The sequence below is a fragment of the Nestor notabilis genome, unplaced genomic scaffold, assembly GCF_000696875.1.
Source record: "Nestor notabilis isolate BGI_N333 unplaced genomic scaffold, ASM69687v1 scaffold8357, whole genome shotgun sequence".
Lineage (NCBI taxonomy): Eukaryota > Metazoa > Chordata > Aves > Psittaciformes > Psittacidae > Nestor > Nestor notabilis.
The window spans coordinates 21,801-48,635 of record NW_009937750.1 but is presented as its reverse complement, the minus strand read 5'-3'; the positions used below and the strand labels follow the sequence as shown (position 1 = coordinate 48,635).

Below are 26,835 nucleotides of genomic sequence, written 5' to 3'. Positions count from 1 at the left end.
ATGGTGACCCAGACTTACCTCACTGCTTCTCGAAGTGCTCCGCGCTCACTAAGAGTCGTGTGCTTGATGTCATCAAAATTGTTCTCCAGTCGCTCACACTTCTGCAACAGACAGATGTATTCACGTGTATATTGTACATTTATTAACAGTATTCAACATCAGGCAGGCAACACTGATTGACACCACGGAACCTCAACCGATGCTTTCTGGTTTAATTGCACAGGAGTCATTAAAAAGACATTGAGAACTCACAAACAAAGTAAACACAAATCTTATTATATGGTTGTCATGGAAATCATCGTATCAATGTTCGGGGGAAAAAATGGATAGAATTTTTACTTGGTTTTAGCTTTCAGAAATGAACTCGTTCTCCCTTTACCGATATGTGAGGCTACAAAGCTGCTGTACACAGGCAAGAAGAGAAACCAAAACAGGCGTTTTAGGAAGCAAATAGAAGTTATCCGTTCTGTCCCAATGAAACAAACCAATCACATTTAATTCCTATTTCATTTTCAAAACCTACCAAACTGAAAAGAGTGTTTATAGATACCTCAACCACTAGAGGCTGAAATCCTGGCTCACCAGGATGTCTAAAAGGAAAATGAAGCCAACGGGTTGGTGCTAATCAATGAAGTCAAAACTTTGCTGTCCTCTGTTACTTGTTATTAACTGTGTGGCTGGTTCCATCCTCCAGAGCACTCATCTTTTTGGCTTTTGCTGCTTCCACAAAGGCAGTAAAATCGATTCAGAAGATGCTGGGGAGGCCAGAAATCTGTGCCTGTGTAAAGCGAGCGCGAAATACCAGCAAAATAACAACTGTCTGATCGGCGTCATCAGCCAGAGGATTCTCATCTTCTCTTGAGGCTTCCTCAATACAAGAGACTTTTAGGTCACCCCTGTTCCCTGTACGACCTTCCTCCAATACCAAAACGTTCCTCTGGGAGGCATAATTTTGCCATATGGGTGCAAAAGAAGCACAAGTTGCAGGTAGAACAGTTAACTATTGCTAACAACCTTGATTCTCAGGCTCTTTATGCAGGATCTGTTAAGGAAATCTGTGCACTATTATTTGGCCCTATTGCTTTCCCAGTTTTTAATATCTGACTTCATTTTCAAGCCCACATCTTAAAGATAGTTAGAATAAATACAATAAAAGTTACCTCTTGTTATTTCTTTCCTGCATTGATTCTTTATTTGTATAATTACGTTCAATTTGAGGCTACAAAAGCATTGCTGGAAAGGAAATAGATATTTGTGAATGACCTAACAGGATATTTGAGCTTGTCCAATTCACATTTAAGCTATCATTATTTTTACATAAGATTATAGCCTTTTCAATACAAAGTTTTAATGCTTTAACATTACATTTCTGAGCAGGGGAAATGCACGAAGCCACACTTGGAACTTTACAACCTCTTTTCTCCCTTATAAAAGCTGATGCACGTCTGAAGTACGAGTAGTAAAATCTTAACCCCATGGCTAAGTTGATGTTTTCTCTGTCTCTATTACAATCAGTAGGGCAAAACCCTACTGAAAAACCTCAAAGGGATTTCATGAGAAAGACAGAGAAGCTCTAAATTGAAGTATTTCATCATTTAGACCCGCATACATTGACCCGCAGCACCAAACTCATCCAGGCAGGTCAGTCATTTCAAATACACCCAAAGAAATCCAAACCAACAATACTAAGAAGGAATTCCTGATTCATCAGTACTAAAGTGCAAGTACTTGCGTAAGCAAAAATGAAACTTACACCCTCCAGGAAAACAGACCAAAAACCCATCATCTAGAACATTATTCCAAGTGCCAGAAGAGGAAAGCCCATGGAGCAAGACCAGAGGAGGCCACAAGGATGATCAGGGGGCTGGAGCACCCCCTGTATGAAGACAGTTAGTTCCACCCCCCTGCCATGGGCAGGAACACCTTCCACTAGAGCAGGTTGCTCCAAGCCCCTGTGTCCAACCTGGCCTTGAACACTGCCAGGGATGGGGCAGCCCCAGCTTCTCTGGGCACCCTGTGCCCGCGCCTCAGCACCCTCACAGGGAACAGCTTCTGCCTTAGATCTAACCTGAACTTCACCTGTTCCAGTTTGAATCCATCACCCCGTGTCCTGTCGCTCCAGTCCCTGATGAAGGACCCTCGGCAGCATCCTTGTAGCCCCCTTCAGACACTGGAAGCTGCTCTGAGGTCTCCAGCAGCTTCTCTTCTCCGGGCTGAACAGCCCCAATGTTCTCAGCCTGTCTCCATACGGGAGCTGCTCCAGCCCCTGCTCATCCTCGTGGCCTCCTCTGGGCTTGCTCCAACAGCTCCATGTCCTTCTTATGCTGGAGACACCAGCCCTGCACACAGTGCTGCGAGTGGGGCCTCAGCAGAGCACAGAGGGGCAGGATCCCCTCCCTGACCTGCTGCTCACATTTGAAATATCAAATACAAAGAAGCTACAGGTGCATAGATGCCACTTCCTGGGTGTGAGTGTTGAGCTTGAACCCTACATGTGTACGTCATCTGAGGGGGTACCAGTTTATAAGAAAGGCAACCAATGTGAATGAACTTGTGCCATGACAATGCTCTGAAAACGTGTCTGGGAAACAAGGAAACTTTGGTAGACTATGACCAGGGTGAGCTTTACACTCTTACATATTTAATCAGTAGCAACAACTGAGCTCATTCTATTATCCCTGCTACCAAACAGATGACTATCTATGAACACCTTGCCCAGGGCAGTATGTTTTGGCCCATGATACTTCACAGATTTAAGTATAAGGAGCAATTAAACTCCCAGGCGTTTCATTTTGAGCAGCAACTAAAGTGGAAACAACAAAACACAAGCAGTGAGAAAAAAAATGGGTTTGGTGGCTTCTTGCCAAGTGATTTTCTGTGCATATAGATAAAGTCTAGAAGTTTTACCTCTGTGATTCAATAACTATACAGTGCTCTACGTGTTATCCCTGTTGGCAGATTTATAGCGCTGTACGATACTAAACGAAGTTATCACCTTTGAGAAGTTCAGGAGGAAAAGTAAGTAGAGAGGTGTGAGTAGGGACATAGTCACCACAAGGCAAAGTACCAGCATGTGTCAAAGAGCCACAAAAGTCTAAATATTGTTTCTTAAAGGATCCCAATATAAATACTTCAAGGTCTTTAAGTGAATCTAAAAGCGAGAGAGTGAGGAAGAGATTTTACATATAAATAAACGGCTTATTTACCATACGAGTTCTTAACTAAAACTACACAACTAATTAAACAGGGAGATGTAGCCTGGATATCCACAAATGGCATCACAGCATCCTGGTGGAACATATCAGAAATGAGAAAGATGAAGGATAAATAGATGAAGATGAAAAAGAAGATAAATGAACAAAGTTAAAAGCTTTTCCTCCCAAATCCACAAAAATACGACTTTTTTCCTACTGCAATTTATTCTTATTAATAAACTACACTGCGAGCTTTGGAAGCAAGGACTATGTCCTCCTAGTTCTGTATTTTCAGTTATGGTAAGTGATAATATGAATAATATTATGACATAAGCTTTGGAATAATATTCCAAGAGTCTGAGGAAAGTCAGCAACTACCAAGTCCAAGGTACTCTTACTCTGACACTGGCTGAAGTAACGAGCTAGCTCAAACAACTAAGGAATATAAAGAAAGAATCACTAGTTTTAAGTAAAACCCTAGGAGTCTGGCAAAAGGGATGTTCTGCTTTTGAAAACACGTATCTAAACATTCATCAGCTTAGCTTTCATGTCTGTTTTGGTCGTGTTTTGAGAAGACCATAACTCAAACTCACCCATCCTGCGGCACGGTACTGATAACAGAAGCGACCCTACTTCCATAGAAATCAACCTCAAATCTTCCGTGCAGTCAAATGAGAGTGGGATCACACTAAGCCATATCCTGCTACTTTAACTCTATCCCAAAATACTTCACAGAAGACTTTCAAAAGTGTTAGCATTAGAGAGAATCTTAACGCACATGTTGAGATAGTCGAGAAATAAAATCTCTTGATCTGACACCAGTGTAAGACCTATTCTAAGGCAGCCTGCATCGCTGGAGTAGATCTCTTATCCCATTTGATACACTGCCAACTCAAAAGCCTTACTTAAAATGCTGCCTCTCTTCCATGAGAGAAGTTTGGGGGCAAGCAGGGTTGCTGAATTCCTGGAATTCATGGCTTTTGCAAGGCTTTTAAGACACGTTCTTCGAAAGTTGAAGTTTTCCCCCAAACATTTGTTCAAAAGAGAATCTCACATTTTTCTGTCAAATGTTCTCCGAGTATTAAACATCAGGGAAGTGCAGCAACAGGAAGATGGAACAGCTCCTGCCTGATTCGTATTTACTAGTGCTAAAACACATTTTCCTCCTGTTTTCTCCCTTAGGATCCATGAAAGAGGGCCCTACAGAGTACGCCGTGTCTTCAGTTCTTAATGCTGATGCAGCCCCATCTTTCAAAGTGCACACTAGATTTAGTTGTACCTACACTTCGGAGCGCTTCATCTGAGACAACCTGCTCCGAATTCTGAGGGATGTAGTTAGTTCAGGTAGCTTAAGGCAGGCTCCAAAGACACAACTGCCTACTGTGAGTCCCTACGTGCTCTCCAGAAGTCTCCAATTTTGGTCCAAAAATCCCTTTATGAGTTAAGTCCCACACATAGTACAAGGCTGCCCACATTAGGTAGCTCTTTTGTCTGCCATACTGTAGAAGTGACCTCCTCTAATAAGTTGTAATAAAAAGCTGACTTCTTCAGGGGACTGTAACACTGTAAAATCCTCATTTCCACACTGATCTCTCCTTGATGTACAAAAGGTTGACACCAATAATCACTTGTTCTTCTGGAAACGTGAATGATTTCACCAGCAGAAAACTTCAGAGAGAGCTAACTTGTGTTTTATAAACCTAAAGCAACGTTCTAATAGTCATCTCAACTGTAATATATTGCTGCAAGGATAATTATTAAGGGAAAACACAGCTGACATGTTCTGATTTATGCACACAATCAGAGATGGAGTCCAAGGACTGTGACATAATTATCTTCATGCTAACAATTTTTGTAAATCTCTTGACAGAATTTTAGCTAATTTTAAAATGCCTTCTGAAGATTAGCACTTAAAACTGTTGGGGAAAATAGCACAATTTATTAGCAAGGGTATAATTGTAAACCTTCCAAATACTCATTGTGAATATCATTTAGACAGTAACTCCTGCTTCAGCAGCTGGTATATAAGACTCCAGTTTATGGAATCTTGAAACAACAGAGTAGCATCTAATTAAACAGGATTACATGCCAAAGCAAAATTATTAAAACCAGACTAACAGACAATTGTTATGAATTTGGAATAGCACATCATCTTTTGATGTGAACTTACAGAACCCTCTGCTTTATTCCAGTGAAGCCGAAACAGTCTTAGCAGACTTGATTTGGAACAGGCTGTCTTTCTACACTGAAACAACACAAAAAGCTAAACTGTTCCATTGATCTTCTCTCACAGACTTAAGCACCCATCTGCTATAGGGTAAAATAACTTACAGAGATTGCACTTATTCTAATGTTGGTGCTACACTGGTTACAGTTATTCAGTAGCCACTAGCTGTGTTCCATACAGGAAGCCCCCTTAAACTAACTTCATATTGAGCAACGAAACAAAGCCAATGCCATTTGCCAAAGGGTTGGATCTAAGAGTATTCCTAAGAGCTAAACAAGAGACTTGTTTGATCCTACCTTTAAGATGCAACGACCTACGCAATAGCTCCCTACTAAATTCCTCCTTCCCATGTGCTGTGACTCATTCTCAAGGGGTTCTCATTCCAAACAGGGGGAAAAGCAGCTTAAAATTGATACCCGAGCAGCTGTTCATGAAGGAAAACTAGGTAGTTTTTTAACAGGTACATATTCCTAATAGCTGCAGAAAGTATATTGAGCCCTCAGGTATTTACATAACATTTGACAGCATGTCATTCATAATACATGAACATTTGTTATAACAATTTCTTCATTACGTGATACAGCCACATTGGCCAGACAGGCTTTTTGGGAAACAGAGCTATTAATGCATCTAAAATAACAGACTTCCAGAGAAAACCAGCTCTAAGTGTTAGTAACCAGATCGAAATCCACAGGAAAAACTAGGAAATAGGATTGTGGGTGGCTGTGATCAATGCCTGATTAGCATAACCATGGCAATCTTTTGTAGGTGTTTTGAGGCAAATATTTTTAAGGCACTAAAAATAGGGCACATGAGAACTCAAACATAAGTGTCACATTTTCTCCACCAGGAATGTATTGCCGAAACAGGACTGACACCAGGAACCTCCGATGCACGAGAGAGTTTCTGATCCTGAAAGTGTGAGGTTTGTTCTTCACTACCAGAAATCCTGTCAATGTAACTGGGAATTCTGAAGTGGAAGCAGCCAGTTTTGGGTTACTTTCCCAGTTTAAACAGGGTGCACTTAATCCTTAAAGGCAGGTCACGATATAAAGGTTAATGACTCGTTAAACATCCATGAGACTTTGCTTGGAAGAAAGATCTTCCAGTCGGAGATGGCATTCTGCTCACTTCCTTTTCATGCTGCTTCACGAACAAATTTCAAGTGGCAAATCTGTAACAGCCTTCATGCTCACATAAGGGTATGGTATCTTGCTTGCATTCAACCTGCTGTTGTCAGAGCAGATGCAGACACCACGTGTTTTGGCACTGGATAACACATCAGAAAGCAGCGATAGAGGGAGGATGAGACAAGACATTCTGAAAGGACCAAGCGCGCACACAAAGGAGAGCAGACCAAAGAACTCCAAAGAAAAGGATGAAGAGCTACAAAAGGTATGCAAGACAGTAGAGGCACAGCTGGAAACAATAAAGGAGCAGAGAATGCAGGTGATGCCACCAGACAGGACATTTTAAAATGCTCCTCCCCTTGCGAGAGCTTGAGAAGACAGAGAAAACTTTGAGAACAAAAAGGAAGGAAAACCTTTGCCTCTCCCACTTTTCTCCTTCTCTTCCTAGAACAAGCATTAAATTTGATCAGGAGATGAATGGGAGGACTTGGCAACAAGCTACCGGTTCCTCTGCATCTGCAGGGACACTTCAAGACTGCTTCCTTGTATGAGGTAAGGCTCTGTAGCAGGGAACAATACACATCATCTCTTCGCATATGACAAGCTTTGTCTTGGTACTAGTTCTCTTTTAATGCAGTCCTGCTTTTTTGCTATTAGAGAGCCTGAGCAGGACATGAGAGCTTTGACAATAGTTTAAGATCCAGTCTGGGACCCGTTCTAAGTGGTTGAAACCCTCAATTCTCCAGTGCTCGTAGCATAAATTTACAGTTTAATTCTTTGAGGGCATCAAGTCTCAGTAAAAAGACACTGGCTCTACACAGAAGTTCTAAATATACTGGTTTCACCTGACAGTGAAAATCCAACTAAGGAAAAGATTAGTAAGAAAAGCAAACAGCCCAAATGCTGCACCCCCTCACCCCCCAGTACTTTCCCATACCTCAACCTACCTTGCTTTTCCCTCGGGATTCTTTACTCTGCTTAGGCAAATATTCCCCTGACTCACTGAGATTAAATAAAATGAGAGTATGCAGGTAAAGCCCAGACTCACACTGAGAATTAACATTTACAGAGCTCATAACTTGGGAAAAAAGGAAGAATCTTTAAAATGCAGGTAGAACTGTACTCCTAAGGAACAGATTATGTTCTTGACCTTCAACAAAGAGCATAAGAAAAAACACACACCCAAAAGCCTCTGCTTTTTTTAGAAGACCAAGAATTTAAGGAATTAACCCCATATATTTGAGAGCATCAACTTACAGGATCCCTCTTATTTTTCATGCACAGCTAAAGAACTGGTCAACGAGAACCTGAACACGAGCTGCTTCAGTGTGAGCGTGAGCAGCAGCTGAGGGTGGGGATCCTGCCCCTCTGCTCTGCTCTGTGAGACCCCACTCGCAGCACTGGCTGCGGGCATGGTCGCTCCAACATGAGAAGGACATGGAGCTGCTGGAGCAAGCCCAGAGGAGGCCACGAGGATGAGCAGGGGCTGGAGCAGCTCCCGTGTGGAGACAGGCTGAGAACATTGGGGCTGCTCAGCCTGGAGAAGAGAAGAGAAGCTGCTGGAGACCTCAGAGCAGCTTCCAGGGTCTAAAGGGGGCTACAAGGATGCTGCAGAGGGACCTTCATCAGGGACTGGAGCGATAGGACAAGGGGTGATGGGTTCAAACTGGAACAGGGGAAGTTCAGGGTAGATCTAAGGCAGAAGCTGTTCCCTGGGAGGGTGCTGAGGCACTGGCACAGGGTGCCCAGAGGAGCTGTGGCTGCCCCATCCCTGGCAGTGTTCAAGGCCAGGTTGGACACAGGGGCTTGGAGCAACCTGCTCTGGTGGAAGGTGTCCCTGCCCGTGGCAGGGGGTTGAAACTGGTTGATCTTCAGGTCCTTTCCAACCCAAATCAGTCGATGACTCTATGATTCTAATTGTTAAATATAAGAGCTTTTCAAAAATTAAAGTTCAAATGCTTACATGCCATCCTGAAACAATTCACTCCAAGGCTACACGGAGGAATAAAAGCAAATGACACGTAGCAGGCTCGCTTCCTCAGCCCAAGAAGCCACCATCTCTCATCTCCTGCAAGGCAACAGTATTGCTCAAAAGTGCCACAACAAAACACTTTCTTTCATGGTTCTGTGTGGTTCTGGCTAGGACAGACTTTCCTCATAGCAGCTGGATGGTGCTATGGTTTGGATTTGTGCTGGAAACAGTGCTGGTAATTCAGGAATGGTTTTGGGTTTGCTGAGCAGAACTTACACATAGCCAAGGCTTATCTGCCTCTCACCCCACCAGCAAGCAGGCTGGGGGTGCACAAGAAGTCAGGAGGGGACTCAGCTGACCCCAATGGACCAAAGGGATATTCCAGACTGTATGGAATCATGCTTGGCATATAAAGCTCAGGGAAAAGGGAGGAAGGTGGAGGACATTCACTGTCCCTGCAAGTGTTCACATCCCAGGTAGACGAGGCCTCAGTGCCAGGGGTTAGTGGTGGCCTTGGCACTGCTGGGAACAGTTGGACTGGATGAGCTTAAAGGTCTTTCCAAGCTGGTTGATTCCATGATTCTTTGACTCAGAGTGATGGCATTTGTCTTCCCAAGTAACCATGATGTGTGATGGAGCCCTGCTGCCCTGGTGATGGGAATTATGAACGAATTCCTCATTTGCTTTGCTTGCATGTGGCTCTTGCTTTACCTATTAAACTGTCTTTGACTTAACCCACCAGTTATCACACTTTTACTCTTCCAGTTCTCTCCCCCATCCCAATGGGTAGGGGGAATGAGTGAGCAGCTGTCTGGTGCCTAGTTGCTGGCTGGGGTTAAACCATGACAGCAAGGTCCTACCAAGGTCTTTCTCATCTTATAGATCATGTCTTTCTATTGGCAGTTATAGAAACACATGCACCAGCTAAACCGTATTCCATGTGCTACTTACTGAATTGTGTACTCTTGATTCTCTCTGTCATCTAAAAGACTTATATAAAATAGTCTGTAAGACTTCTGGAAAGAGCTTGACAAGATGCTAAATACAAGGCCAAGGAACTGGTGACAGCACCAAGGGACTAGAGTACGAACAGAGAACTCTGTATCATCTGTGAGTTCTGGGCCCCAAGTTAACCAATGTTTCTGTCCTGCAGAAGGAGTAGGAAAAATCCCATCCTCTGCTTAGCTTAGCAGAAGAAAACAGCAACAGCTCTGCATGAAAAACACTCCGGTGCCTGTGGGTGATGATATTTCTTGCTGTAACCATATGTGGTTATATGTCACTGTGCTCACTAGCCAAATCTTCATAAAGGATCATCCTTCCTCCAATTTTATTTGTAAAAAAAAAAAACTAAAATAACGCCACAAAAAGCATTATTAAGATCCCATCCTCTGACTTGGTGAATTACCAAGAAACAAGTAGATGTGCTTCTACTCTGGCTTCAGTCTCCCAGCATAAAAGATGACTCAGATAGCAATGAAACAAATTTCCTCATGTGACAGCTGAGGGTACTTACACAGACAAAGTCAAATATTAAATTGAGACTAGATTTCCCCAGAGGAATAACTGGAAATATTAAGTTTGCTCGAGAACCATCTACCCGAGTCAAAGGAATAAGAATTAGGAAGAAGGCTGCAGCCAGTAGAGCACAGCCCGTGTATTGAGAGCCTGGTGCACTTGTGCTACGTGTCAGCTCTTTGTACCAGATTTTCCATCACCAGCATTCCACACAACAAAACAGGAAGAATGATTTGACTTTAAACGATCTGAAGCTCATTCATGAACTACGAACACCACATGCAACAGAATTTTACCTCACCTTTTCTGTTTTAAGTCACATGTTCACTCTGAAACAACCGTAGATGACAGCAGGACACGTCAGGAGAAGAACTTATTAGTGAGTTGTCAATTCACATACCTCTGAAAATAAACAAGACTCCTCTGCTTCCATTATCTTTGAGGTTCAAAAGATGTGTCCTTGTACTGAGGTGCTCAGGGAAGCCAAGTTTTTAAGTACATTTTATATTAATTGCCATCTAAAATAGCTGAATCAGAGGAAAGCTTGCTGTCTTTCTGTTTTATATTCTTTTTAAATACCATTAAGAAGAAAAAACAGCAAAAAGACTACTATATTTCTACACATTCTTTACGATGCTCACCACTGACTGGTATCTGAAACCTTCCTGTGACACTGCAGTGTCCACCTACAGTAAGACAGCGACCTCCGACTCAGGTCTACTCATTTCTTGGTAAGTCAGAAGAAACAAATGGAAGCACAAAAAAGCCCCCACAAAAACATGGGAAGCATTTGTAAGAATGTACAAGAACCATTAAATTAGTTCACTTGGAGCCTGGAAGCCAAAACCATTCAACAGTCAACACAGTACATATCATTAAATATCCTGCATTAAGCCAAGTTAGCCAGAATGGAATCCTACACTCATTGCTAAGGAGGTGGAAAGTCAAGTCTTGGGCAGAGGAGGGGAAACAAACAACAAAGTAGGACAGGACAAACACTGTTGTTGTAACGTATTTGTCCCCTTTCAAAGAATATTAAGGAAATCAGAGGAACGGGGCTTGATCTTCAAGGTCCCTTCCAACCGAAACCATTCTCTTGATTCTATAATGACAATAACTGCAGATCCTACAAAGTTCTCACCATCTGTTGTGTCAACTATTTACAGACACATAGACATAATCAAAACCAAAGGAAAACTGCTCAAATCAGTGTCATTTTCTTTGGATAAGATACCATGCATGTTTAGTCAGCTTGAGAAACTCCCAATACAAATTAAAGGGAATAAACAGCATCAGTTTCTTTCCTTTAAGAAATTCCATGAAGGAGAAACTTCTTATCCACAGAAATGAACAGGGTTTATGCCTAGCTACATTTGTCAGCAGGGAATTCAAAACTTCTTTTCACACTGAACATTAGAAAGAGCATTAGAATGCTGCTGTAACACTGTTCATTCACATGCAGCTTGAAAACAGCATCCAGGATAAATATACAGCCTCAGGTCTCAGATCCATTTACCTCCTCAGAGAGAAAAGCATCTAACAACCCAATACCCCAGTATGGCACGATGCACTCTTCTAGTTGTGTGACCCACTTACTGTTTACTTTGGAAGGTTGTTACTCCTTTGGAAGCTTTCATGTCTCATCCTGAATAGCTTTATTCTCCCAAAACATTCTGGCCTGCCTCCAGACAGCTCAGACTGCTGTACTCCCCTTCTTGTCAGGCTCAAAAATTGCCATGTTCCAGCTGAGATGGGCAACGCATGCCCCAAAGCATTAGCCAAGCAGCCTTCCAGCAATTCCCAAGCAACCAGGGACATAGAGAGCCTAGATTCACTAGAAGAAAAGCATGATGCCAGGCTCCTTGACATGAGCCACTCTTAGCACTCCTTGGAGGAGTCTAGTTCAGGTCCCACAATCAGTGCTCCTCAAGACATTTGGGTAGAGAACACAGCTCCTGAGCTAACACAGGGGGCTGGCTCCATCCCAGCATTTTCCTCACATGGCTGTGTTATTCTCAAGTCTAGAAGTGGCTCCAACTAGTGCAAGTGAAGGGCTTTCAGCTCCCCTAACACTACACAGGAAAACCTTGCCCCTGATTAATGTGTTCAACTATGAACAACTCCCTCCCTCCCTGCAAACAGAACTTAAGCTAGTACCTTTGGTAGAACGACCCACGTGTTCACAAACCATGTAGGTGAGGCCCTCGGTGCCATGGTTTGGTGGTGGCTTTGGCAGTGCTGGGGAATGGTTGGACCTGATGATCTTAAAGGTCTTTTCCAACCTGAACGATTCCAGGACTCTAGGATTTGACAGTAAAATGCCAACACCTAGTTTTGTAAAGGCTGTTTGAAAAAGTACACACTGGATATTTTCTAAATAACACCAAAACCCTTATTTCAACTCAGTTTTCATCTCTGGAAAACATATTGGACACACTCATCAGTCCCCAGCCCCTGAGTGTCACTACTACTATTGCATATGTGCCAACAGAGGAATAGGAAAGAATAGGGTAGTTGCAAAGCAAAAAGAAACAAAGATCATTATTCTTTTAACACCGTTACCAAATTTCACCTTTTTCTTCTCAAAGCTGTTTTTATCTCCCATTTTTAATTCTTATTCTTATGCAGCAGTTTCCCTGTTTCCCCTTCTGAGCTCTGTTTCATTTTCGTTCACTAGTGCCCTATCTTCCCTTTTTTTCCCTTCATAACCTTTTGTTTCCCCCCCCCCATTCTGTTTCCCAACACTTATTTACTTCCCCCCCCCCAATCCTTACTTATTTACTTCCCCCCCCCCTAATCCTTACTAATTATTTCATGTCTCTTGGCCTGTTTCGTTACGTGGCTTTTCCTTTCTTATGTTTTCTTACATCGCATTCCATTATCCTGCTCCTGCAGCTCTCTGATTTCTATGTGCTTGCTTAACTATTACCCAAATGGCTCCAAGCAGGACACACTCAAACTGAAGAATAAATAAATTAAAAGGAAAATACTATCTGTGGCCATGAGGTGTTGCTTAGCAACACCCTGCACCTCTCCACAGCTTTCCTGGTGGCAATACAGCTTTCCCGACTTATTGCTCCCAATGTATGCAAGATCCTTCCCGCATTGTTTGGCCGTTCACCAGCAAATAAATGCAGAGGAAAATAGAAAGGAAAAAGGAAAACTCCAGAGAAAAGCACCAACAACAGGACTTAGGTTTCCAAACGAGAAATGGCCACATCCTCTGATGTGCGCTGCCTGCTCGTCTCTCGCGCGCGCTAAAACACACACAGCTTCTATGTTGTTACTGTTCCCTCCTGTTAAGAGTCTTTGAGAAATAGAATGTCAATGATGTTTCTTATGCAATTAAAATTTGTGTTCAATTCACCCCCAGCTGTGACACAGTTACTGTGTACTGGGATCCACCGGCTGGCTTCTTCTGCTCTTGCAAAGTTGCTTCTAAAAGCTTTATGCTAAAGAATCACAGAATGGTTTGGGTTGGATGGACCTTCAGAGCTCATCCAGTCCAATCCCCTGCAATGAGCAGGGACACCTTCAACCAGAGCAGCTTGCCCAGAACCACCTCCAGCCTGGCCTGGAATGTCTCCAGGGATGGGGCATCCACCACCTCTCTGGACAACCTGTGCCAGGGTTTTACCACCCTCATTGTAAAGAATTTCTCCCTCACATCCAGCCTGAACTTCCCTCTGTCAGTTTAAACCCATCAGCCCTCGTCCTGTCCCAACAGACCCTGCTCAGAAGTCTCTCTCCATCTTTCTCATAGGCTCCCTTTAAGAGCTGAAAGGCTGCAATACAAAGACAAGACAGTAGGTAGCCTCCAGATTGTGCAGAGCAGGAAAAATGGTCCAAGCGTTGTCAAATGCAGTGGAATTACAAAGGAAGGGAAGCGTGTGTGTTCCTGAACCTCAGAGATCCAAACTCTCTCTTATTTCTAATTACTTCAGATGTGACAGGAGTGAAAGCAAACACAGACTTCTTTCAAAACAAGTTTGCTGGGCTGCATCTTCCAACAGTTAGAAACTAATGTTCATGAAGTCCAGACTTGCCAAAGTATTGATAATTCAGCATTAGCCAGACTGAGCTTCCAGAGGACAGGTATTAAGATAGTTTCCCTGATGGTCCATTTCTCATTCCACAGCTCCTTCCAACAGGCAATGGCAACTTCTGAGAAAGAAAAGTCTTTTTAATTTGGGGATGGAAATGATGCTTATCCAAGGGACTAAAGCTTTAATATTAGGAAAGGAAGTCAAGAAACAGACATGCTAAAGCCAAGGACAGCTACATAATTTAGCTGAAGACCAACCTGCGATGAAGCTCTACGGAAGGGAGAATATGTTCAGTTAACATCTATCTTCCTAAAGGCACCAAAATCAACATTATTACTTGGGAATATTTTATATAGCTAAATCAGCCTTAAAGCAATTGGATGTCTGCATAGCAGGGTATCAGCAGCAAGTGAAAAGAACACCCATCAGAGCACAGACCTTAAGAAGATATTTAACAGCATCAGGCTGCATCTATCAGCTACAAATTGTCACATAGCAACGAGAAACCACAAACGATCCATACAGGTAAACACAAATGAATATTCAGGAATATAACCCCCGTTTATTAACCTCATTCCCACAACCATGTTCATGGAAATTAAAGGCCAAAGTAAGGGTAATAGAGTTGGTTGGGGAACGTAGCAGAACCCACAGGTGATACAGGCCACCATAAAACAAACACGGGCATCACAATGTCAAGCACTTCCATTCAAAACTGCCTAAAAAATGCTTGCTGTTTCCAAACTTGATTTGGCCCCTTCACACATGTGCAGCAGAACACCAGTTTTAATGATACGATCATATGCTATTTGACACAGAAGTGCTGCCTGACTCAGAAGACAGACTGTGCTCACCTAATCAATAGTCTTCCAACATTTGCTCTTAGTGTGGAACCTTATTTCCTGCACACTACCCAAATCCTTACCTGAAGGCAGAAGTGGTTTTCCCCATGACCATTTTAATGACACTCAACACTACAGCATCTGAAGTCATTTAAAAGCAATTTATTCTACACCCTCTGAATACCCCCTTTTCACAGGTAGGGATTGGCATAGAAAGCCTATGGAATCACTGAACCTGCTGTGTCAGACACCCATGGTCCAAAACACTGAAGTATGTAGGACACTGGAAGTGACAACTTAGATGAGCAGAGTTATTCTCTTGCTTTCACATTCAGATTTTCCCATCCAGGTGATGGAACCATCACCCTCTGCTCAGCTGGTGTTTCTAAATCATCTTCTCATTCTCTCATTCCAACTGTTCTCCTATTCTCAGTTTACCCTCTAATTCCAGCCATTCAGATCCTAGTCATTCCTACCCTCAGCCCTTGGCTGTACAGCCTCCTAATTGCACTACTAAATTGATTCTTATCTTTACTTTTTACTCTAAACTTCAGTGTCACACAGTTCTTTATGATGTTCTAGTTCCTTCTGTATTGACAGGGCCTGTCGACTTCATTGTAACATGCTGCTAATATTTATGTCAAGCTCATTAATGAAAATATTAAATGGAATCAATCTGAAGCCTGATCCTTCAACAAGCTCTGCTCAAAGCCCAGAAGCTCTTTTTTTAAGCACTACTAACTCGTTTCCTTTCTAGCCAGTCCTTTATCCATGTCACTATTCCAGCCTAAGCAGATGATACTTCTTCCCTAATTGGCAAAGAAACAAGTGTAGTCAGTGTGTCACGATCTACCCCTAACAATAAAGCCCAATATGTCTTATTCCAGCTTATATAGATGTTAATGCATGCAAGAAACCTTTGCCTCAAACTTTAAAAAACAAAGTTTTGCAAGTTGCCCATCAATTCTCCGTCTTTGAACATACAGAAACTGCATCTTTAATCAAGTACCACAACATACAGCTTGTTTTCCTCTTAGACCTGTAATTTCACACATGATACTTTTACAGACATTTTCCTGTTCCTTTCATTTCAACCCTCAAAATGTTCCTTTTGGGCCTGTCCAGGGTAATTTCCATTTCTACCTCTTGGTTTACTTCCATTTCACTGAAACTAGGGCAGTGATTTACCAAGATTTTAGACAACACCTGAGGTGTTTAATCCTATCTTCACAATGACTTGCTTTTTCTTTTCTTTCTTTCAATCTAGACAGCTTAAGAACCTTTTATTATTTGTTTTATATAGCTGAATAACCTTTTACTATTTGTTTCAATTTCTTTCACCAGGTGGGACTCAACTTGACTTTTGAACGTTCTCACTTTTCCCTTTGTACTTCCTGCTTTACCCATCAATCCCATTTCTTTCAATTCCTTATGGGTTACCCTCATACTCTTAATATCCTTTTTGAAGTTGTTTCCTGGTTCATTCTGAAACTCTTCTTTCCAAGCCAGGATGCAATTTCCAAATAACTTCTGTGTCTTAGAATTAATAACAACCTCCTCAAAATCCACATCTTCGAGCTGTTCAGAGATCTAAAGAGTTTGCTCAGCTCCTGGGTTTGTCTTAGAAAATAATAACCTACATTTTGGTAATTCTTGTATGGAATTTATATTAAATTAATAAGAAAAAAAGCTTGATGAACATTAGATTCTGTGATTATCTATTTTATGATTTCCCCCGTATGCTAAATTTAAGGCTAAAGTCCATCCGGCTTGATGCCTGAATTCGTAAGAGCTGATACTCTGTACAACTTCGTGTTAGTGCTCCTGATTTAATGACTATAACTAACAAAGGTTGTCAGTTATCGCTTCAAAGAATACCTGCACCCTACTATTATTAGGATCTGTGGCTTTCCAGGCTGCCCACACAAAGACAAAGGTCTTACAATCGCTTTCCTAGCATTACAATCCATTTTGAGTATAGAAAGTTGTGAGGGTACCAGAATGAGGATGGTGAGCTTCAGTAGACTCAGGGATGAGGGTGGACTGGGAATCAAAATCAGAAAAGCAGGGAAACTGTCACATCCAGAAGAATATATACATTTCTAAGTCTAAATGAAGAGCACGAGCACTGGAGGAATAAGATCAGAAAGCTAAAGCACCAAGCAGATTTTGATTAGCAAGGAAGAGAAAAAAAGAAGAAGAAACAGTTCTATGCATGTGAGAAGTAAGAAGAAAATAAAAAGTAAGAAGAAAATAAATTTGGGGGTTGGAACTGGATGATCTTAAGGTCCTTTCTAAGCCAAACCATTCTATGATTCTAGAAGAACAGGTTATTTACAGGAAAGGAGAGCAAGTCACAAATGAGGCAGAGTGAAATGAATTATTCACAGCCTTCCTTGCTCTCTTTATGAAGATGCCATGGTATAGCCATAGCTATTCCTAAAAGTCTTGGGTTTACTAATTATTTTTGTGGAATTGCAGGCTTGCATATGGAAGAGAAGAAGTTTGGGAATATTTTTATCAGACAGATGCAGTCCATGTATCACTGAGACAACAAGGAACTAACTGAAGCAATTCATGGACCACTATCAATTGCACTCAAAGCCTTGGAGGCTTTGGAGTTCCAAAAGGCCAGACAAGACAGACAGGATGTTTGCCTTTACAAAAAAAAGGGAGAGAAAATAGCAATTATAGCCCCTGATGGAGAAAATCGAGTACATTGATTAAAAATGATAATGTGATTGGAAAAAAGCCAACATGGGTGTGTAAAACCAAAGTTAAATCAATGTGATCTTCTGTCCTTCAGAGGATGAGTGGAATCCTGAAGAAGTGCTAGATGTGACCATTCTCAAGTAAGAAGTGTGTAAGTATTCCACAGCACCTTTTCATAAGCCAATAAAAACATAGTCTAGATAATACAAATACCCAGATGCTTCACAATTCACCCAGGACTCCAGTGACTTGGACAGCTGGAAAAGAAGAATGTACTAATGGCTTCTACCAACATCACGTTTGCTGGAATAAGGGAAGCAGGGAAGGAGGAGATACCAAACATTTTAAAAGGTAAGAATTTAAAACTCAAGGCCCACTGAAGAGTCAGAGTTATGCCTAAATTCACTACCAAACAATCCAACACCCTTTCAGAAGGAACAGCATATTGCAGGATAGGTACATGTGTGAGGCAAAGAAATAGCTTCATTCTACTTGGTACTTAGCTTGGTCCCAGCTGAAACTCGTGTCATTTTTCAGCAGCACAATTAGAGAAAGAAGCAGAAAATGAAAAGCAGCAGAACAACAGTTTCAGGAAACATAACCAGCAAAGAAGAGTTGAAGGAACACAGAGAACTGGAAAGGTATCTAACCGGAATCTGCTAATACAACAGATCTTATGCCAAGAGGGGAGCATCCTCTATTTTTCAAACAGGAAGGACAAGATAACAATTTGCTCTTCAACAAATAAAAGATATTACATTTTAGGCAAAACTGGCTGTTGCACTGATTAAACACTAACAAGAATGAGAAGGCTCCAACATGATATGCCTTTAGAAGTGGGTTCTACAGCTATCTGTCAAGAGATGTCTAACCATAGTTCATTCTGTCCCCATGGAGAAATACTCTCACTATCCCCCCCCAAACCTACATTTTTATGATTCCATGGTTAGATTGATTTCTATTTACAGCCATATTCAAATCTAAACCTGCTGTGAGGAGACTCTACAGCATATTCTTGGCACACTAGAGGTGAGTTTATTACCCTTTTGTAAAGTGATTTTGATCCATAAAGGGTCAGTTTTACCCTTCCTATCTTCTTCCCCTCTTTTGCATTATTAACATAAAATGCTTCACCTTTAAGCTTTTCTTTCCTGAATACTGCATATCCTTTAAGGTAACTATATAGGTAGTCATGTGGATGCTTGATTTAGCAATGTTAATAACCTTCATCTCACATGGTACATGAACAAGAAATGTTCAACTTGTTTTTCTTTCAATAAAATACAAAAAGCCACGAATTACAACTTGGTAATTGTCAGATGGAATGCACATGGTAGGATCTTTAGCTGTCTAGAAGAAAACCTCCTCCACTTCAGCTAGCAATTAAGCATCACTTGGTTGCAGTCCTGTTCTCAGTATTAGAGGGGAAGAGAAAGTGCTGCTGAGTGATTGTTCCGGAAACTTGCTGATCTAGCAGGACTGACTGGAGATGGATCAAGTGCCTGCACAAAACACATATAGGAGGCTTTCTGAAGACACAGATAGCATACAGCCAGAAAAACTAAGAGGGAATATGCCTCCATATGGCAACACCACAGCTCCAGAGACTGGACCAGCCACCAGTCCCCATTTCATCGATGTGAAGCACTCATGCTATGAGGAAGGTTCTTACACCAAGGAGTACCTACGTCTCTGCAGGCTGAAGAATTCCCAAAGCGTTATTCCCAGTTCAGGATGGGATAGTACATTTCTTTTCTACAGTATATTGAAACAATGTATCAGTTTTTAAAACAATAAAGAAATCATTTTTAAGGTCTGAAATCATTCCTGAGATGCACCATCAAAAATGTCGGAGTTCCTGAAACCAGGACACTACTGCAAGCAAAGTATACTGACCATTGTAAGCAAAAGAGCAGTGGGTGATGAGGTAGTGAACATTCTCCACCTGAGGACTGTGTATCATGATAAAAATGAAACAGAAACTGGTCAAGATAAGGTTTTGGAAGCTTCTGGACAGTTCTGTTGTACCAACATACCTTTTCAACCCCCATCCTTGCTTCAAAGCATGAGGATGCTAGTGGTTTTTTAAACATAATGCTATGAGGCTCAGTTAAAAGATCAAACTCCAGGTTGTCTGCCAGCCCTGGGAATTGCTACATAAAATCAAGTGAGGTTTTGATATGTATATATGACTGATTTTCTAATATGCATAAAAAATTGATGGACTGGTACTTGGCAAATTTTTGTCCAAATATATGGCAAAGTTGAAGGCAAACTACAAGCGGGGTCTTGCAGTGAACACTTCAGTGCAACTTAATATGGGACAGTGTTACCAGCCCTGCTTAAAATACAGCATTCAGCAAGCTATCCTACGTCCTTCAAACTAAAACTGGTCTCTCAGCTCCTTTAACTTCTAGTTAGCTGAGGTCTTCCAGGACTTAGATAGTATAAATAGGTCCGAAGTGAGTAGTTACTAACAGGCTAACAATGGCACAGGTTTCTCCAAGTAACAATGTTCAAAGACTTACAATTGCTCAACCTAAAAGCTCATGATCATTCTTGATGTGAGAGATTTCTGAACAAAACAGAGATGGTGCTTTCTCTAATACAAGAAGGAAATCTAGGAGAGGAAAGGAGAGAGAAAAAAGAGCAATGTTGGTTTCGGGAGAGGGGCTGAAAAAAGAGAAGCTGGTCTTGGGATTTATTTTGTTTTCCAAAGCATCAACACAAGAAGCACCTTTATTCAATAACCACAGGAAAGTGCACATACAGATATCCACATGGAAAAGAATGTAAGGCTAAGCAGAAGATGAAAGCAGTGAAGATGGTTTCTGGTACTCTCTGATCTTTAATGAAGATCTACTCTCTGAGCTTTGATGAAGGGGAATGAGTTGATCAGGCTTACCTAGAATTCAGCATTTGCATTTTGTCATATATGTTTGTGTAAAACCAAACAACTGGCAAGTCTGAGAGGCTTCAGTTGGGAAATGCTTAAAATCAGAAACACCCCTGGAATTCAAATCCTTGGCGAGCGCTGCTCTGTAAGGAAGGGAATCGTCTAACACCAAATTTGAAGGACACCAAACGTGAAGAACTCTGAAGAGAGGAAGCTAAGAGGCCAGAAGAGGACTTGCACAGCACTCCAGAAGAGCCACAAGGTAAGAAGAAACCTTTTGCAGAGAACTAAGAAAGGATTTGGTACAACTTGCCATCAGCTAGGATTTGCAGTGCGATACACAGAAACTGTGCATAAAAGCACTACTTTGTACCAGCCAGGCATGTTAGGAGCTATTGAGATATTCTAATGAAAACACCTTAAGACATTGAAACTGAAATAAAGCAGAAAATTCCAGGATTATAATATGCATTCCTTAGAGACATGCAAACGATGTCATATATAAACATGTAAACCACTTTATTCCAGTAAAACTGTTAGAGATGCCAGCATATGGTATCGATATGAGCAAATGCAGAGTAATTAGTTAACCTAAAAAATGCATGAGTAGGAATTTGACTGCTAAATGATTAAACTGGTACATTTTAAAATGTGTATTAATATTTAATTATTGACACTGAGAAAAGAGAAAAATCTCGCTGTTACTTCTCAGCTCTTCCTGATCCTCAGCAGCCCATGCATTATTCATGGCAAGACTTTGTGCATATACAGCCAACCACTAGGTAAAGAATCGTTCTCAATAGATTCCCTTATCACCTCAATAGATCCGAACGCAATATTTGCCACGTTGGGGAGTCAGAGCTGAAGAAATCAGGCTGGCCAGGATGAATCCAGCGCAGCCCGAGCACACATCAGTTCAAAGAATCAGATGTCAAAGTGCTCCCTCTAATGTCCCTTAATCATCACACCAATTAGTGGCTGAATAGTGATGTGATTAAAAAGACTGCTGCTATCCTACACCTATTCAGAGTAGTAGAATTCTACATATGTTCTACCAATTAATGGTTGAATACGGCAGCGATTAGAGAGACATCTGCTATTGTGTATCCATTCAGCAAAGAGCTCAACTCCCATATTCATCTGCAATGAAGACAAAAATAAATATTTGCAAAGGTAAACTATACGTTTGGATTCTAAAGATAATCGAGTTGATTCCCCTTAATGAGCGTTCTCTGCTTTACAATGTTGGGGATTCGTTCTCATTTAGAAATATCTAATCTTATCATCAAGCCACGTCTAGAAAGGGCCAAATTACTCACTGGGAAAAGCAGCATTTCTTCATTCAGGTTCCTGATTTCAGGCCTTGGGTGAACCGGGTTTCGGATCTCCTTCTTTGCAATTGGCACCGTTTCTGCTTCAACCAGATACCTGGGACCTGTGAACTGTGGTGTGGGACTGGGCACAAAAATCACGCGGCATTTTTCCATGTCACTGGAAGGCAACTCTTAGACTTCCTATAGTCTAAATATTAGACTATGCATGCCTTAGACTAATTACAGCTGAGGAAGAATCGCCTTTATTTACAGGTTTTTCTATGTAAGCTTAGACAATTGTATCACAAGGAGGTACTTCCAAAACTTCTCTCTTTTAAACAACAATTCCTTTTGACAGATGTTCACACAGAGCAGTGACAGCCATGGCACTACTATCAAAGTGGAAAGCAGTTTGAAGCTTTAGCTCTTACTACTGTTTTAAGGGAGTAACTGTGTTCTTTGCATTTAAAGAGGAACGTGATCTGTTCCATCCTGTAATGAACTGCAAATCTCACTCTCCACCATTAGCACAGAGCAATCTGGAAGCTGCACCTTAATGTTGCACAGAAAAAGACAAGGTGAAGTACTTGGTTCTCTCCAACGGCTGGGAAGTTAAAAGACTTGCCCCAAAAGTGAGGCCCCTGCAAAAACACCCACAAACTAGCTGAGCTTAAAACTGATTTTGGTCAAGGAAGAAAGACTCTTGTTGCACAATGCTGATAGGGCTTAGCAGATGTAAGAAATGAAGAACAACGCAACTACTGCCAGAAAATCAATACGCTCACAGGCTACGGCAATTAGCTGCAAACCAATTTAGACCCCATTTCCTTTCCACCTTTCTTGTCTTGTTGAAATATGTCCAACTCTTCCATCTGGAGCAATTATTACTAGTATTTCTAAATGCAGAAACTGGATACATAGGTGGGTCTGTATCATCTTCTCACCTATCTTTAATAGGTTCCTCCCTGGAGGTGTTCACACACACCGTGTAGGCAAGGCCCTCAGTGCCACGGGTTAGTGGTGGCTTTGGCAGTGCCGAGTTAAAGGTTGGGCTTGATGATCTTAAGGGTCTTTTCCAACCTGGTTGATTCTATGATTACAGAAATAGACTGGACTGCAGTATCCCACTGAATTCTCCAGCACTGATGGAATTTATAAGAATTGCAGAGGGGGATTTCATTATAACAACAAATCTGCACATCTACAAGGTAAGAGGAGAACTTGTCCTATAATGCTTAGAAACCCTGTTCATAAAGCAAGCAATTCAGCGTGCTGGGTGTAACACAAACGCATACAACGTGTGCCCATCATGATTTAAATGTCAGCGAGCAGAAAATACATACAGAAATTGAATTACAGACAGTTGGAAACCAGGAATAATAAAAACACAAATCAGATGTCTAAATCCTCCTGAAGTACCCAGGAAAACCCTGAAATCAAAGCAAGTCCTTACAGTTTCCAGAGCTTGTTTCTCTGCTTTAGTTTTATATGTAAATAGACGGCCTAATGTGATCTAAATTCTGTTTCCTTCTCCAAGATTTACTACAGACATGTCAAAACTCTTCTCCTTTAAATGTTTTCTGACCAACAGAACCCTTTGTTTCCCCAAACAGACTAGTGGCATGTGTCGATACCTCCTTTCAGCACAAGCCAGAAGAAACCAGAGTGTTAAAGCTTTGGTTTAGCACTGTTACCAAGGGCAACCCAGCAATGAGGAGTTTACCTATTCTGATCTAAATCTTGAGTTAACATTTCTGAAAGCTGACTGATCTTGCACCTACAGCTATGAATCATTCTTACAGCAAAATGTGATTGCTAACACAGTAAATAAAGGATAGCACTCTGAAAGTATAACTGAACCTTCCCTTTAGAAGGCTTTTCCAATGCTGAGGCAAGATTTGGACACTCAAGCTTCCACTTCAGAACTTAGTGAACGGGCAACCCAAAAAGTGTCTCTGAGCAGACTAGGAGTTAAAATTGCACTTGTGTCATTATTCCGGGGAAATATGCAAGTCTGCCATCTGGAAGTGTATTAGACATCACAAAGTCACTGTGTGCATCCCTCAGCAGATGCAGCTTTTGTTCGGAGTTTTGAGGGCTGCTAATTTAATTAGTTTTGTATTTTCGTATTCCCACCTTCCCTCCAAAGGAACTCTGCGAAGGCAGCGTCAGTACAGCCTTAAAAGGATACAAAGCTAAAAGCCAAATACAGATTTTAGGGAAAAGCAAACTTCCCGTGGACTTCAAATAGAGTCGACCTGTTCATTAGCAGGCCTAAACATTACTGCCAATGGCTTTTGAGACGGAAAACTGTGCTCAATGTCTCCTTTCCTACATTAGCCTTCTTATCTTAAGAAGGCTACGAAAGGATTCTATCATTTTGGCTTCTTTGCTTTTAAAACCCACTCAACAACAATGATCTGGAGCATGTAAAAAGTGTCTCGTTTCTTCAAAATGCCTTTTATGTGTTGGGCTACCTTGTTTAGGTTTGAGGTTCTGAGGTTTGTAGGGCTTTTTCTACCACACTAGTGAGCTGTCTGGTGAATTTTGTACAGTAGAAGTAGGCTACATATTCCTGAGTAATATCTGAAAGCTCAAAAAACGAGGACCATTCCTGCCCTAAAAAAAGAAGGACGACCCCTTTCACGGTTTCTTCTGCATTTTATACTTTTCAACATGACTTGCAAACTCAATAATGTGACATTCTTCCAAATAAATCATGATATAAAATGTAAGAACTATTTGTGATTAAGGTGTGTACATGTACAGATACACCTATCTGCTTATCTCTAACCTTTAACCCCGTAAGTTGCAACACATGAGCAGATCTCAACATTTCAGGGTTCTAATAATTGCAGGGATCATAAAACCACAGACTGGTTTGGGTTGGAAAGGAGCTTAAAGATCATCCAGCTCCAACCCCTGCCACGGGCAGGGACACCTCACACTAGAGCAGGTTGCTCCAAGCCCCTGTGTCCAACCTGGCCTTGAACACTGCCAGGGATGGGGCAGCCACAGCTTCTCTGGGCACCCTGTGCCAGCGCCTCAGCACCCTCCCAGGGAACAGCTTCTGCCTTAGATCTAACCTGAACTTCCCCTGTTTCAGTTCGAACCCACCACCCCATGTCCTGTCGCTCCAGTCCCTGATGAAGGTCCCTCTGCAGCATCCTTGTAGCCCCCTTCAGACACTGGAAGGCTGAAGGTCTCCATACAGAAATGCAGGACTCTAAACCCAAGTTGTTTACTAGATTTTAAACCTATGCCAAAACATCATCCCAAAATATTTGCCAACGTTCAGAATTTCTTTCAACTGAAAATCCAGCCAAGACACACAAGCTAGAGATGAATCCAAAATCAGCACTGTTTGCACAGCCCAAGAAGCTCAGACCTTACGTATCCAAGACCATCTGACGCACCATGAGCTGTGCACCCACAGCTAAGAGCAGGAACATGGGAAGAAGAGACAGTTTCTAGGAAGCTATGCACTTCCACAATTAACTGCAAAATCTTCGCATATCAAACATTTTATGATTCAATTGAATATAAAGATCAAACAAGGCTGATGGAGGGGAAAACTCAGAAATAACCAAGAGTGATCTTAAAGCCTAGAAGCATTAGAAAATCAGTGTTAATACACCCATTAGAAAGGTCTATATGTATATGCTACAGTTTGAAGTTTATCTAGGACAATTTACACTGGAACAGCTAATCAGGCTACTGCACAAGTGCCTAGCTGCCCTGCTGCGTGGATACCTGAGCTTCCTAACTAACAGGTTCTGGGAAGAGAGGTGTTTACAACCCAGTATCGATTTCAGGTCACCCGAAAACATAACGATGTAAACTGTAGCTGCCCAGGAGCTGCTTGCTGAGCAGCTCAAGTGTGGGTGCAGCAGGAAAACACACTTGTGGGCAGTAACTGCGTCAGGCATCTCAGAATCATCACCCCTGCTCACAAACAGAAGCTTTTCATGTACACCACTTTCCAGTTGCTATATCATTAGCTAAGCCAATGAATAAGAAAATAGGAACAGGCCCTTGGCTGACATGATCTAGTGTGAGGTGTCCCTGCCCATGGCAGGGGGTTGGAACTGGAAGATCTTAAGGTCCTTTCCAACCCAAACCAGTCTGGGATTCTACAAATGTGAGCTATATAAGAGAGATTCCCTATGCTATATTCTATGCTATAAACCAAGAAACTATACTAGAGTATGGTCACAATGCTACAGATACCCTGGGTTGTTCCTCCCAGTAAATATTTGTAGATCATACTGGCTCTTATGATTTTGAGAAACTGATGAACTTTGTGGGCTTTCTGGTTTGGTATCAGATTCATTGATTGGTTTTGGTTTGGGCTTTTATTTTGTTTGGGTGTTTGTTTGTGGGTGGTTTTAATTACAAATTAACATCAACTATCAAACCCGAACTTTGCTATTTCGTGGGAGAAGACACCATAACATTATACCCATAAAGAAAAGAGTTTGCAGACATCGGGGTCTGCCTAGAAGACTTCTGAATTTAGAGGATTATCAAAGAGTATCTGTAGGAAGACAGTCAAATCACTACAAACCTTCTAATCAGATGAGAGATCAACAAGACAACAACGTCTGACAGGATTAGTCAAATCTCACACTGAGACTAGGAATCTAAATACCTAGAGAGAAAATGATGATATTTAATGGCAGAAATACTGAATACTGGGTTCTAAAAAGTAAATAGCTGATCACAAAGTCACTATGTATCGACAGGAACAGAACTAAGAGCCAAATTTGGCTACTGAAAGACAAAGGGAACAAGATTGGCGTTTCCCACAGAACCAAGATTTCAGCCTCAGTGATCTATTCATGTTTCAGATACAATCATAAACATGCACTTACTGAACAGCTTTTGTCAGAATTCCTTTTCCAATGCTTCTTCTCTTGTTTCTTTGCTGCAGTTGAATGAAGAGTGGCATGTGTCTGTTTTCGGGGATTTAAAGCCAGAATGTT

The 26,835-nt window shown here is 41.6% G+C and overlaps 1 protein-coding gene across 1 annotated transcript; it reads right to left on the bottom strand.

Annotated features, from left to right (window-relative positions):
- Nucleotides 1–18: 18 nt before the first annotated feature.
- Nucleotides 19–26,835, bottom strand: LOC104409183 (dihydropyrimidine dehydrogenase [NADP(+)]-like; the record flags this gene model as incomplete). Its single annotated transcript, XM_010018982.1, has 2 exons — nucleotides 19–101; nucleotides 26,725–26,835. Coding segments are annotated over 2 exons (194 nt in total), but the record flags the coding sequence as incomplete, so codon positions are not given.